The sequence below is a fragment of the Onychostruthus taczanowskii genome, unplaced genomic scaffold (assembly GCF_017590055.1).
Source record: "Onychostruthus taczanowskii isolate IOZ18803 unplaced genomic scaffold, ASM1759005v1 scaffold9, whole genome shotgun sequence".
Lineage (NCBI taxonomy): Eukaryota > Metazoa > Chordata > Aves > Passeriformes > Passeridae > Onychostruthus > Onychostruthus taczanowskii.
In genome coordinates this window covers 479,598-493,236 of record NW_024506993.1, presented here as the reverse complement: position 1 = coordinate 493,236, position 13,639 = coordinate 479,598, and the positions used below count along the sequence as shown (strand labels likewise).

Sequence of the window (13,639 nt, the reverse complement as noted above, 5' to 3'; positions counted from 1 at the left end):
GCCACCAGCAGGCACAGGCAGTGCCAGGATAGGTGCAGCAGCACCTTGTCCTTCACATTCCAGATCCAGGAGGGATGACACTGATCTTGGAACACTCTACAGGCAGAACTTCCAGCACAACCTTCCCTTTCAGAAACAAGAGCCCAAAGGGCACAGGGGATCACTTTAACGGAGCTGGCAAGAGGGACACATCTGCTCCTGTCTCTTTATGCCTTTAGTCACACTGTCCCCTTCTATCATCTCCCTTCAGGATGTGGATGGTTTATTTCACATTGCCTTGACACAGCACACAGTGCCCGACTGCTCACTGCAATCAGCCTCAGCAGGGCTGGGCACTGCAGGCTGGGACACACTGGGACATTGGGACAGGCTGGGACACTGGGACAGGCTGGGACACATTGGGACACTGGGACAGGCTGGGACACGCTGGGACAGGCTGCCTGAGGTCCAAGGGTTAAAACAGAGCAGGAACCCCCAAACGCAGAGGATTTTTACACACTGCTTAATGAAGCAAACACAGCTCTCCCCAACTGCAGCTGCCAGCAGGAGCCAGGAGTGTTTGACTTGGAGCAGCTCAGGCTGAGCTGCAGGATCCCTCCTCCTGCCAAGCACAGCCCTCAGCCAAAGGAGGCTCCCAACGCCCGCCGGAGCCACACAGACCTGGCACGGCAGGGACACCCCACTGCAGGGACACCCCACACTGCAGGGACACCCCACACTGCAGGGACACCCCACACTGCAGGGACACCCCCCTGTGCAGGGACACCCCACACTGCAGGGACACCCCACACTGCAGGGACACCCCCCTGTGAAGGGACACCCCCCTGTGAAGGGACACCCCCCTGTGAAGGGACACCCCACACTGCAGGGACAAGCAAGGGGCAGTGAGCAAAGGCTCCTGCTTGGCCCTGAGCTGTTGCATTTCCAAACCTCACAAATTCTTAACACAGAATCCAGCCACATATTTCAAATTGCCTTTTCTGCAGTGAATGTCACAAGACACACATAAACCAGATGATTGCTGGGGAAGACCAGAGGGTTTCACTGAACCCTCCTCATCCTCACCATCTACATCTTTTTGTGAAGCACACAGAGGGAAGTGAAGAAGCGAAGTGCTGCATATCAGGGCTTCAGGCAGTAAGAGGAAAGGTTCTGCAGCACTCAGAGAGGCCCTGACAACATGACAGAGAAGCCCAACAAGTAACAGGGCTCCACATTGCATTTGTGAGGATTTTTGTGAAATCTAAAGGTTATGGGACAGTTACCCAACCCAAGCAGACACCTTTACCAACTCACTGTGCTCCTCACCAGCTGCCCTGCCACACAGCTCACTCTTGGAAATTCAGAGCACATTTCTGTTTATATCTGCCTTAATTTTGGCCGGGGCCAAGCTGCACTGCAGCAGTCAGCCCCTGATCTGCAATTCCCTCGTGCCATCTCGGTGCCTGCAATCACATCACGCTGTCCCTGGCTTGCATGGCTGTGACACAAAGACAAACTGCCACAGCTGCGTCCCGGGGATCTTTCCTGCAAATCAGTTAATTAGCTGCAGCGAAGGAGGAAAAATATGTTCCAATGTTCATTAGTTATTTAACAACACAAGTTGTGCTTTCCATATTAATTATACGTTCTGGATAAAGGCTGTTGCCAAAACACCGGCCATAAATGGCACTGCTGGCAGTCTCCAGCTACAAGGGCTTTGTTCTCCTCAACAGCTCATCCCCAAGGTTGTGACCCAGCACAGGAGCCAGAGCAGAAATGGGGTGACTGTCAGGTACAGGCCCCCTCAGCCTTCTGCCTTTACCAGCTCCAACTGGCACCTCTCTGCTGGAATCCACATGGAGGAACCAGAAGAACGAAGCTGGTTTTAATTCACAGCTGAACTATTTCTGCACAAAACCATTCACAAGCATCTCCACTTCAGAATGAAAGTCACCCACTTCCATGCTGATTAAAATCAGTGTGGCTTTGGTTCTCTCCATACAGACTCCACAGGGTGACTTGCATCGGAACAGCAACAAGGCTGAGTTAAAATCAATGCAGTTGTTTTGGCTTAAGTTTGAGACAACGAATGCCTGAGAAGCCTGTAAAAAATTGTTTCCACCCAGTGCACAGAATTCCCCTCGGAGAGGCTTAAAAAGCAGCCTCTCCAGGGCACAGATGAGCTGTGGGTAAGGCCTGGCCAGACACAAGAAAATCGACTTCCCTGAGCTGACAGCAGACAAGTGACATTTGTGAGGAGGCAGCAGCCCGGGGTCCTGTGAGCCAGGTCCTCACCCTGGGTCTGGCTCTGTCAGCAGCCACAGCCCCCGTGCTGCTCGTGGGCACCCAACGTGCTGCAAAGAACACAGCAGCAGCAGCTCAGTGCCCAGGATGTCCCCAGCCACCCCCAGCACCCGTGAGCCAGGGGGACAGCCGGGCCCATTTCACCGATGGCTCAGGAACAGAGCTCTGAGCAGCAGGAGTGCTGGCACCAAGCAGATGTGAGGTGACCCCGACTGCCCCACAGGCTTTGTCTTCATGCTTTTGAAACACGTCCCTTCCCTGCTCCCTCCTGCCTGGATGACACAATCAGTTTGTTATCTCAGCAGCAAGGCTGAACGCAAACACAGAGCTCCTCCAGCCGTCCCAGTTTCCCACTCAACCCAGTTTGTTTCACCACTCAAGCCCATTCTGCTCAGCACGTGGAGCAAAGCAGTGAATGGGAGAAAGCTCCTGTGAGGACCAGCAGGATCACCCTCTGTGCTCCTCCTTGGCCCCTGCTCGCACTGGGGACCTCAGCACACTGCTGACCCCCGTGAGCCCAGCGTGTCCCTCGGGTTACGGCCCTGTCCCCTGCCTGGGTTCAGAGCATACTTGCCCACAGCTTTGCAGGTCAGCCCAGCCCTTGTTAGTCTTTCCTTGTTTTGCATCTGTCATGCTGCTGCTGTAATTAATCCTAATTAGTCACCACCCCTAACACAGCTTGTGACATTCAGCCATCAACAACGCACTCCCAAATCTCACACAGGCTTTTTAATCTGATCTGCTGTCCACCCACACTGCAGGTCTCACAACAGTCAAATCCTTCAACAGCCAATGCAGGAACAAACCTGTTAAGAGGAGATTTATGGCAGAAATTTCAAATACAATCATTCATGCTCTGTTGTTTAGGACTGTTCTTCAAAAAGATGAAATAGAATGATTGTTTAGGAATAAACCTACTGCAGCATTATTTATGTACCAGTTACAGATACAACCAAACAAAGCAAATATATTATCTCCATTTTCCAACAAAAGACAGACTTTATATGGTTTTGTTGCTCCTAAACCACAAATAAAATAAATTAAAAAAAAAAACCACTTGCTACAGGGCAAGAGGCAGAAGCAACACAAAGACTTTTACTACTCTGTTATGAAAACCTGCTTGAAGAGCTGTGTCCTGACTAACAGCACGTGATCTCACTGGGAGGCACAGACCACTCTGCAGCCAAAGTGCTCCTCGGGCCACAAGACAGAGCTGAGCCCCTGTGAGCCAGAAGTTTTCTGCACTCCCCAGCAGAAGGTGTGTTCAGCCACCCCCTGGCCACGGGCTCACAGGGGCAGGGACGTGTCCAACAGGCCAGCTCAGAGCCTCTGAAATCACCAGGCAGTGTCTGAGCAGGGCCAAAAGGTAACGTGGTGCCCGAGCCCTGGCAGGTGAGAGCGTTACAGACACGGGGACCTGACTGGAGCTCACCCAAAGAGCCCCAGCCAGGCCCAAGGGAAGCAGCTGGGCACTGGGACCCAGCCCTTGGGAAACCCTCCAGCACTGCCACCACCCCAGTGAGGAGAGAGGCTCTCCCAAAGGATGTGAGGGCAAGGAATGGGCCACGCTGCAGGACAGCCAGGGCAGAGCCTCCTCAGATTTGCTCTAACAAGTGCCTGTGCTCCCCAGGCTGTGGCTGGGAACCTGGCACGGGCTCACTGCTCACCGTGTAGAGCTCATTGGTGACCTTCAGGAGCTCCTCGTGCATCTGGAGGCCAATCTCCTTGCTCTGCAAGACAAAAACAAGAAGAGGTGAGGCTGTTATGCTCAAAACATGCCATTTTAAAATGAAAATACATTTCAGAGGAATCATAAACGTGATACACAGCGCAGCAAAGTCTCGTGCAGTTTCAGAGCAGCTCCGTGTTCATTTGAGGCTGACATTTGCCCATGGATCACCCAAACTGGGTTTCAGAGACCATGAGGAGGAATTTCATATAATTTAACCTATTTACCCTGCAAACAGATGAATCTAAAATTACAGGCAATACTGCTTTGCCCTTCCACTGGTAAAATCCATTCCCAGCCCACAGCCAGCTGCATTTGGGTATAACACAACACTGTCCCCCAGTTTGGGGACTGGCAGAGACTCACTGTGGGACTGGCAGGGTGTACACCATGCAACAGCCATTTGTGTTCCCTAGATTGGCAGTCCCCCAGACTGGCATTCTCCAGCCCCACAGCATCACCTGTCAGTCTGTCTTGATCTGAAACACTCTGCTGCTCTGTGATCTGCTGCTGGACCTGCAATTTCCAGCCAACACTGGTATTTCAGAGCAAAGACTACCAGGGTTCCCCAGCACCAGCATCCCAGGTTTACAACTCCCTTGGCCATGACCCACCCCCCCAGCTCCTCCTCAGTAGCTCATTTTCACTATTCTGACCCGAGTGAACCAAAGCACCTCTGAAAAACGACATTACAAAATAGCTACACCACAGTTATATAATGAAGTTTCCAGTTTCACAACAGCAGCGGCCAAAGTTCAGCCAGCTGAGGAGACACTCACTGCCAGTGAGGAACTCCTGGCATCCTCCTGTCTGCTGAAATCCCATTATCAGCCTGTGTTTTTCCTTTCCTTGCCAGGCAGGATGAGGCAGATGCAGTTGCCAGCCTCCTACAGCACGGACACAGCCCTTCATGGAGAGGCCACAGCATGGGGAGCTGCCCAACACTGGAGCTTGGCTGCAGATCAAACCAACTCCTACTGCAACCCAGCAGCTGGAGGTGCTCACACTGCTTTCCTGCCTGCCTGTAATTACACCACAAATCTCTCCGTGGAATCTTCTTGGCTAGGAAATACTTATTATAGCTTGAAGATGTGTTTAAACTAAGTATAGACACCTCCCTCCCCTAAACCAAACTAAAACAAAACTGAGCAGCTTCTCCCAGGTTTCCTCAAATAACTCCAGGAAGTTTTGTGCACGTGGGCAGGGAAAACAACATTCCATCAGGCTGGGTGATGAGAGAAGCCCTCGGCACGGAAAGGTCCTCTAATCCCAGTCAGTGGGACAGCCTACACACTCTGAAAGTTTCATCTAGATTATTAGAAGTTAGACTTAAAGCAAAGCCTGAAGCAAGGAGTCTAAAGGGTGAAAGTCCCTGCAGCAAGCACCATGTGCCTGTGAGCTAGTGTCAGAGCACCTGGGACAGCCCCATCCTCAGAGGCCGGGCTGAGCACGCTGCTCCCACTGCCATGGGTACACCGTGCCAGGATGGTGCCAGGATGGTGCCAGTCACCAGAAGGCTGGACCTCAGCTGAGGCCCCTGACTGCCAAGAACTCATCTGGACTGGAGCCCAGTCCCTGCCCAGCAACACTGATGGTCATCATTGCTCTCAAAAATCTCACTGGGGCTTGCTAATTCACAGCAGAGCCGTGACAGATGCGCATCCCCCCAGACACAGCCCAAAGATGTTTGGTGACCTTCTCACTCTCTACAGCTCCCTGACAGGAGGGTGCAGCCAGGTGGGGGTCAGGGGACAGGGAACAAGGGACAGCACAAGAGAAACAGCCTCAAGTTGTGCCAGGGAGGGTTAGGGAAAAAATTTCTTCTTCATTCCTGGAGGAATTTAAAAGCTGTGTGGATGTGGCACTTGGGCACATGGGTTAGTGGTGGCAGGGCTGGACTCAATGGTCTCAGAGAGCTTTTCCAACCTCAGCCATTCTGTGTTTCTAATATGAGTCAAGGTCTCCAAACAGGGGGCTTGGAGCCCACAGCCTGCAGGAGTCACATGTACCCCTCCAGCCATCCCTGCTGCCATGAACCACAGCCCACTCCCCAAACCAAGGCCTCCCAAAAGCCTGGGGGGAGGACAGGACAGGCTGAGCTGCAGCTCCTGCCTCTGCCCCGGATTTCCTGCACGGTGCAGGGCAAGGCCACAAAGCTACAATTTTCAAACCCAGCTTTAGACTCCAAAACAGAGCAACACAAACTGGCTCAGTTGCTGTTCCGTGAGCTACATCTGCACAGGCAGACACAGTTAAAGAGCCAGTTGCTTACAGACACTACCCCAACACCTGGCCCCTGCTGCAACGGGTCTGCAGCATCGCTGGGAGACTCCCAGCATCCAGGAGGGCAGTGAGGATGAGTGAGGATGCTGGAGCCTCCTTCAAGCACAGGCAAGCAAGCAGCTGAAGGACTTGCCTCTCCTCCAAGCCTGCTGCCTTCCCTTTCTCCAACAAAGAAATTATATTTTTGTACTTACAAGAAAAAACACCAAAACATCATTCCAGTTCCTGGGGCCATCCACAAAACCTGAACTACAGTTTAGCTGCTTTCTTTATGCCTCACACTCCACCTAAAACCCACAGTTTACTCACTGAGACAGCAATGGCTTCAAGATAGCAATTTATTAAAATTCCTGCCATGCTGACAAAGTATGGGGAAGCAGCAGCATGGATGACTGGCAACAGAGAACACTTACTCTAAAGACAAGGACAAGAGCTCTCATCCAGTCCCTGCTTCTTCCTCCAACCTCCATCCAGGACAAAGCAGCACAGGCTGTAATTAAATTCACTGTCACAGCACAGAATTGAATCCCACACTGGGGAATAACCCAGCACCCTTATTTTGGACATAGCAATGCTCTGTCTCAAACATGTCATTTCCTGTATCCCATACCTGGAAGAAGCATCAAACTTCCTTCCTCCTGCACAGCAGAAGGTTAGAGCAGAGCAAACACCTGCCTGGCAATGGGTGCCTCACCCTGGGTTTGCGTGTGCCAGGACACTCTGTGAGGTTTCAGGGTGACAGACTCGCCCTGACAGCAGAGCAGGGACACATCTCAGCATCCCCACTCACTGCTGCCTATGAGCAATGCCAGCACCCTCACCCTGATCCCCTCTCCTGCAGCGGAACGTGACTCACACTGGAAGCTCCAGGGAAATCTGCCCAACTGAGTTTTCTTCTGCTTTCCTCACAGAATGCCAGAATGGTCTGGGTTGGAAGAGCTCCCAGTGGACAGAGGAGGCAAGCTGGAGCTGCTGCTGGGGGAGGACACTTGGGTGGGCAGGGACAAACTGCTGGTTCAGTGCCCATGACCCCACCTGTGCCAGGCTCAGCCAGGGACACCGAGGGAGCACAGCTCAGCACACACATCTTTCCACAGGGAAGCAGCTCAGCACACACATCTTTCCACAGGGAAGCAGCTCAGCACACACATCTTTCCACAGGGAAGCAGCTCAGCACACACATCTTTGCACAGGGAAGCAGCTCAGCACACACATCTTTGCACAGGGAAGCAGCTCAGCACACACATCTTTGCACAGGGAAGCAGCTCAGCACACACATCTTTGCACAGGGAAGCAGCTCAGCACACACATCTTTGCACAGGGAAGCAGCTCAGCACACACATCTTTGCACAGGGAAGCAGCTCAGCACACACATCTTTGCACAGGGAAGCAGCTCAGCACACACATCTTTGCACGGGGAAGCAGCTCAGCACACACATCTTTCCAGGCAGATGACCACTTGCTGAGCAATTGCTCCTTAGCTGTGCTCATCCTGTACCCTGTGAGCCCTCCCCTCCCTTCCCCGGGATTGTTTACATTTACATAATGAATGCAGGAAACAAAACCTCCTGGCTCCTTATGTCCCCACAGCCTGTCACAGGCCATTAATAAACTCTAGATGGGAAGAATTAAAAGTGACATTTCTGGAAAAAAATGTTACTCTAATTTACCATCAAAGAGCAATCTGCAGCACACCCAGCAGCTGAACCATGACTGCTTTAACCCTTCTGCAGCCGGGTTATCTGCCAGCAGCCTCGCACAGCCTGGCCCCCCTGGAGGAGGGCTTGGAGCACTTCACCCACCACATTCCAAGCCAGACTGGACACCACAGCGAAAGATCCCTGCTCTGAGCAGCTTCATATGCTGCAAGGCTGGATCTTCAAAATCCATTTACCAGCATGCTCCTGTTTCCACACAGCTGCCCCAGGTTCCCACTGAGCACTGCTGTGAAGTGGAAGGGCAGCCTCAGATCCCTTCAGACATGGCATGCCATAGGCTGAGAAAAATAAACAACCTGAATATGCTCAAAAGTGGCAGCCTCCCTGTCCACATGAAAGGCAAACGTTGACACAAAGCAAGTCTTTTCCCTGATTTAGCTGAACATTATTTCCAGGGACAGTTAAGTCCAAGAACAAACCCAGTGAAATCACAGGTACCCCCAACAGCAAAGCTTCCTCTGGATGCAAAGCAGTGCTGGCCCTGGCAGGCTGCAGAGGGAGCCACGCCAGCTCTCCTGGCAGCAGATGGAGGAGGGAGAAACAAGGAGCAGCCATTTCTATCCAATTTAAATGTTGAGCCTTAGAAGTTGAAATTTAAGTTCAAAAATGAGGGGAGATGGAAGAACATCAAACACAAAGAAATGATTCTGCTGAATGGATGAAATACCTCACCATCCTGTCCTGGCTGAGGATTGACACACAACAGGAGAACACTCAAAACACTCAATACATGTCCTTGTTTGCAAGCTGGCTGAATTTGTCCTGTATTTCCAAACAAGACACACCATCCACAGACATGGGCAGGGGAAGCAGAAGCATAGTTTAAATATGAATCTCAAAAACTGGTTCAGAGCAAAATGCAAACATTTTGAGGAACATTTTGAGACAACTGGACTAACCAACATACACCAAGTATCTCCATTTCTGGAGGGCAGGAGAACAGGAAAAGGGATGATATCCCATATGAAATCAGCCAACACAAACCTGACCTTGCAGTTTAATTTCTAGGTCAGATCTATAAACTAGAGGAAACTGGCCATAAAAATATCACATGAAATTTATTCTCCAGTCAGGCTGAAATTTCAAGATAAGCCCTGATTATGAGCCTTCTCCTGTTGGAGAGGCAGGTGCCCTGTGGCTCACCCTGCTCCCTCACTACCGTGCCCAGCTGCCCCTGATGAAAACAAGGACACAGAGCCTACCCTCTGCTGGGACTCTTCATGTTCTTACCACACTCCTCACCTTCAATGAACAGTTGTGGTCCACCTGACTGTGTGATTCTCAGAAGTCTCTGATGCTCCTTTTTAATTTGGTTATCATTAATAATTCTGTATCATCATCAGATTTTGTCATCTTACTGTTTCAGGCTTTTTCCAAATAATTTATTAGGAACTGCACTGGAACTCCCCTTTTTTCCTGCCTTTTAACTAATCATTAATCCAGAAAACAGCCCCTCTCTACTCAACAGCTCTTCAAGAATTTCAGCTAAGGCCCTTTTCCAATGAAGGCCCTACAAGCAGCTAATGACATGACCTCTGGCTCCTGGAAATACCTCCACCGAATTTCTGAGGCATGACTCTTCCCCTCAGGAAGCAAGTGACTCCTGTCCTGTACCTGCCATCCTGCCCTTGAGCAAGGCTCCACCCAGCAAGCCTGTTCTGACCTGTTCTCTGAGCCCTCCAAAGAGTCCTGAAAAAAGTCAGCCTGTTTCCACCTCTCACTTCTCTGGCACTGACACTTTGAGCACTAGGTCACACCTCACACTCTAGACTTGACAGGTCTAGATCCCAGTTTCTTTCAAACTCTAGGATAAATACTACCTGGAAAGCCTTTTAGCCATAGTCCCTTGTGAGATTTGCTCTGAAACATCTGTGACAATTCTATTTTAGACTAAAATGCCAGGATGGACGCTGGTGAAGCAAGGCTGCCCAGGTTACCTTTTTGAAGAGCCTGATGACGTCCTCGCTGATCTGTGACAGCCGGACGATGACATTGTTCATGAAGATGTCGTTCAGGGTGGCGTGGTCTCGGCTCTCCCGACGGGTCTGCGTCAGAACCAGGTACCAGCAGTTCACAGGGGACAGGAGGTGCTGATCTTTCCTAGAGAATTGTGGAGAAGAAAAATCAAAAAGGCACACATTTTCAAATGACCTCTGCTGGCACATGGCCTCCCTCCCGTGCACACAGTCACTGGGATTCAGGGTGTGATCTCCTCTTCCAGCTGAACCAGCACTGCCACGCAGGGATGCCCAGTGGCACACGAGCACCTGGCCCCCAGCCAGCCCCTTCCCAAACTGGGTGCTCTGGAAGATGGCACAGGAGAAGAGACATGCCTGGAAAGGGAGAGAGTTTTGCTCATTCTTTCCACTCGCAGTACAATACAGCTGTCACTCTGCTGCAGAAGGGCCAGCCAATACACTGTGCTGGCTTTAGTCCACTCAAAAGTGCTCATGAAAGGGTTCTGCATCCAACCTTACCTCAGAGTGTCTGTGCACAGCATGAACACCCTCAGGTATGCTGGGGGACACCGTGGAGACTGCAGAGCCCTCTGCATGCACACACAGACAGAATGCACACAGACAGCGGGACGAGTCCGTGCCCTGGAGCCACGGCGATGGCCAGAGCCAGGGCTGGGCACAGCCTGCTCACACAGCTACACGGGACAAGGAGCACTGAAGGGACCCTGAATCTTGGCAGTGTCACGGCCTCATCACAATAATGACACACATGAGCAGCTGGGGAAGTGGTGCAGATGAGCCCAGCAAGGGCAGGTACAGAGCAGTCGGGAGGACAAAGGGAGTCTCCGGACATGGAATGGACAGTGAGGACTCAGCAGGAGAGAGCACAGAAATCAAGCTGACCCAATTAACACCACCAACACCAGCACTTGTGCCCAGGTCCTTTGGAGCAGTGAAGAACCACTTGTCACCTGTGGACACTGCACAGCAGCAGCTTCTAGAATTGTGAGCAATGCAAAGTCCTAATACAGCTCTGAGCTAAAGGGTGAGGCCAGATAGCCCCTGAACCTCTGCGGGCTCCACCTCTGAACCAGAGCTCCTTAATGGCCAATTTCTTCAATTCCTTGGTGCACAGTGCAGCACTCAGCACCACACAACCAACACACAACAGCCAGATGCCAAAAGGATAGAGAGGCTCTGAACAGCAACTCATCATCAGCAGAGCTTGGCATAAGACAGCAGTAAAGCCTCACACCAGAGAGACCGAGTAAACAGATTAAATGGGATTTAGTAATATGGAATAAATAGGATTTAGCAACGTAACAGCAAAAATCACTGCTCTTGGAGCTGAAACAGGAAAAAAATCACCAGGGGTTAGAGGAAGAAACAGACTGTGAAGAGCCTGGGGCTGGTGAGGAGAAGGGCAGCAATCAGGCAAAGCCCAGGCTCTCTGTGAAAGGCACTGAACAGCAGCTGCAGTCTTTGGCCACTGAACTGAACGACATGAGTTTCATCTGGAACAAAGGGCACAATTCCAGCTGAGAGACTTTCACAGATACCACTGGCAGAAGAAGAGACAGGGACAATCGCTGTGGACCAGGGAGGCAAAGGTGGAGAGCTTGGGCTCAGGTGCTGCAAGGAGAGCAGCCAGAACCAGCACCTGGCTCCTTGCTGCCAGTGCTGCCACATGGTCCCAGGGCACAGATTGTGCTGGGCACAGCCCCTGCATCCTGCTGGGCACAGGGCACACATCCTGCTAGGCACAGCCCCTGCTGGGCACAGCTCCTGCTGGGCATAGGGCACAGCTCCTGCTGGGCATAGGGCACAGCTCCTGCTGGGCACACATCCTGCCAGGCACAGCTCTTGCTCGTGCTGCCCAGTGAGACCCCGTGCCCCCGACACTGCCAGGAGAGCTGGCTGTGGCAGGGGACACAACCCCAGCAGCTGCCAACCCCCACAGGAGCAGCAAGCGTGGCCCCGCAGAGCCCAGCCAGACACCTCTGGCCTGGCACACCCGGGGAGCAGGGACCAGCCCCCAGCTGCAATGGGCAGTGGCCTCCACAGGGCCTTGAGGTCACCAGCCAGCAGAATGGCACAAGCCAGTATCCTCACCACAGAGCAGTCACCTCCAAAATGAAATTCTGAGTCAATGTTGTTTTTCTATTTTTTCAGATATTTTCTGGTTTAGCCAAGCTCACAAGTGTGGTTAAACTGAAAAGAAGCTGCTTTTGAAAACACATATTTACATATTCATGGATTTCACAATTGCATCACTGGTTTCATTCTCACACAATCCCAGGACTCAGTTCATATTTCCTACTTCAAATCTTTGTTTCACAATATTTCCACTAAGGATCTGCCTCCCTCCAACACCATACGGCTGAGCACAGAAAAAGCACATACTTTATTGCAAATAAAGTGCAGTAAACTCCATTTCCAGACACTGCTTCCAACCCTGAGCCTGCCAGCGAGCCTGCACGAAACACGCAGCACCTGGCCAGCTGATGACTGGGCTACACACAAAAACCAGGGCTACAGACCAGGCCCACCACTATCTGCACAATCAAATCAGTGGCTGAATTCAAGTCCTTTCAAAAAATCGAGGGGTTTGACTCCTTCCTAGCCCCCAGTTCCTATTTTTATTGTATCGCTCAAGAAGTGCTCAATAAGTGTAACTCACGCAGCACAGGTCAGCTATGCTGTGGTGGAAGTCTTGGCAAGACACATGTCCAGTTCCTTCTGTGAGCCCCACAGGGATGAGACAGAGCAGGTCACGGCTGGTGTGACAGCCCTTATCCTGCTCTAGGGCTGCGATGCTCCAGCCCAGCCTCCAGCAGCCTCTGCTCATGGCCAGTCTGCCCAGGAACAGCCACTTACTTGAACTGGTGCTCTCTGGAGCTGCGGATCTTGGAGGAGAAGCGCTCAGCCAGCTTCTCCAGGCTGCGGGAGTACTCCAGCTCGATCTCGGCCTTCCTGCGGAAGAACTCCTGCAGGTCCTGCAGCAGCTGCAGGCGCGACTCCGACTGCTGCTCCAGGCATTTGAACTGCTCCACCAGCTGCGTTCGGATCTCTGCAGGCACACAGGACACGAGAAGGAACAAGACATCAGCTACAGACACTGGCCAGGAAGGCTCTCCTCCCTTGTCCCAGAGCCAACAGCTCTGCTGGAGCTCCCTCCAAGCCCTGGGTGAATTCAGGGCTCAATAAGGCCAAAGGATCTGCTTCCTGAGAGAGCAGAACAGTGCCATCGACCAGCCTCACGTTAAACCTTATTCTTTGCCAAAACAAACGGTCTTGCAACACTGAAACCAGCCTCAGAGCTTTCAATTGCCTTTTGAAACCTGAAAACCATGCTTCTATCTAGCTGGTACTACCTGAAATCACACACTATTCTCATATAAACTAACATTTTATCTTGAAAAATGTCCATGTGAATACCTTCAAGACGGCCAGCACTGACCTTAAGGAAGCTGGCACTGCACCCTTCTCTCACCCCACCCCCCTGCACTGCCGGGTTTAACAACAAATCCAGCCCAGCTTTGGCTCAAAGGCTTAAAAAGTCTTTCACACCCTCCAAATCCCAGCTCAAAACCACCAAAGGTTTCATCTGTTCCATGTTTATTTGCTTTCCCCTGAGGACCTTCAGACACCAGGTCAGACACACT

General features: G+C 51.7%; 1 protein-coding gene across 3 annotated transcripts in view; it reads right to left on the bottom strand.

Moving 5' to 3' along the window:
* The window catches only part of SRGAP3 (SLIT-ROBO Rho GTPase activating protein 3), a 72,997-nt gene that overhangs the window by 27,982 nt on the left and 31,376 nt on the right, over nt 1-13,639 (bottom strand). For all 3 annotated transcript variants that reach the window (XR_005954221.1, XR_005954222.1, XM_041425897.1), the window contains exons 2-4: nt 12,852-13,044; nt 9,954-10,116; nt 3,954-4,016 (exon numbers count right to left, since the gene is read on the bottom strand). Coding sequence is in view for 1 of the 3 variants with exons in the window: in XM_041425897.1 (XP_041281831.1) it covers nt 3,954-4,016; nt 9,954-10,116; nt 12,852-13,044 (419 nt within the window). In the remaining 2 variants the exon portion in view is untranslated. The remainder of the gene's footprint in view (nt 1-3,953; nt 4,017-9,953; nt 10,117-12,851; nt 13,045-13,639) is intronic.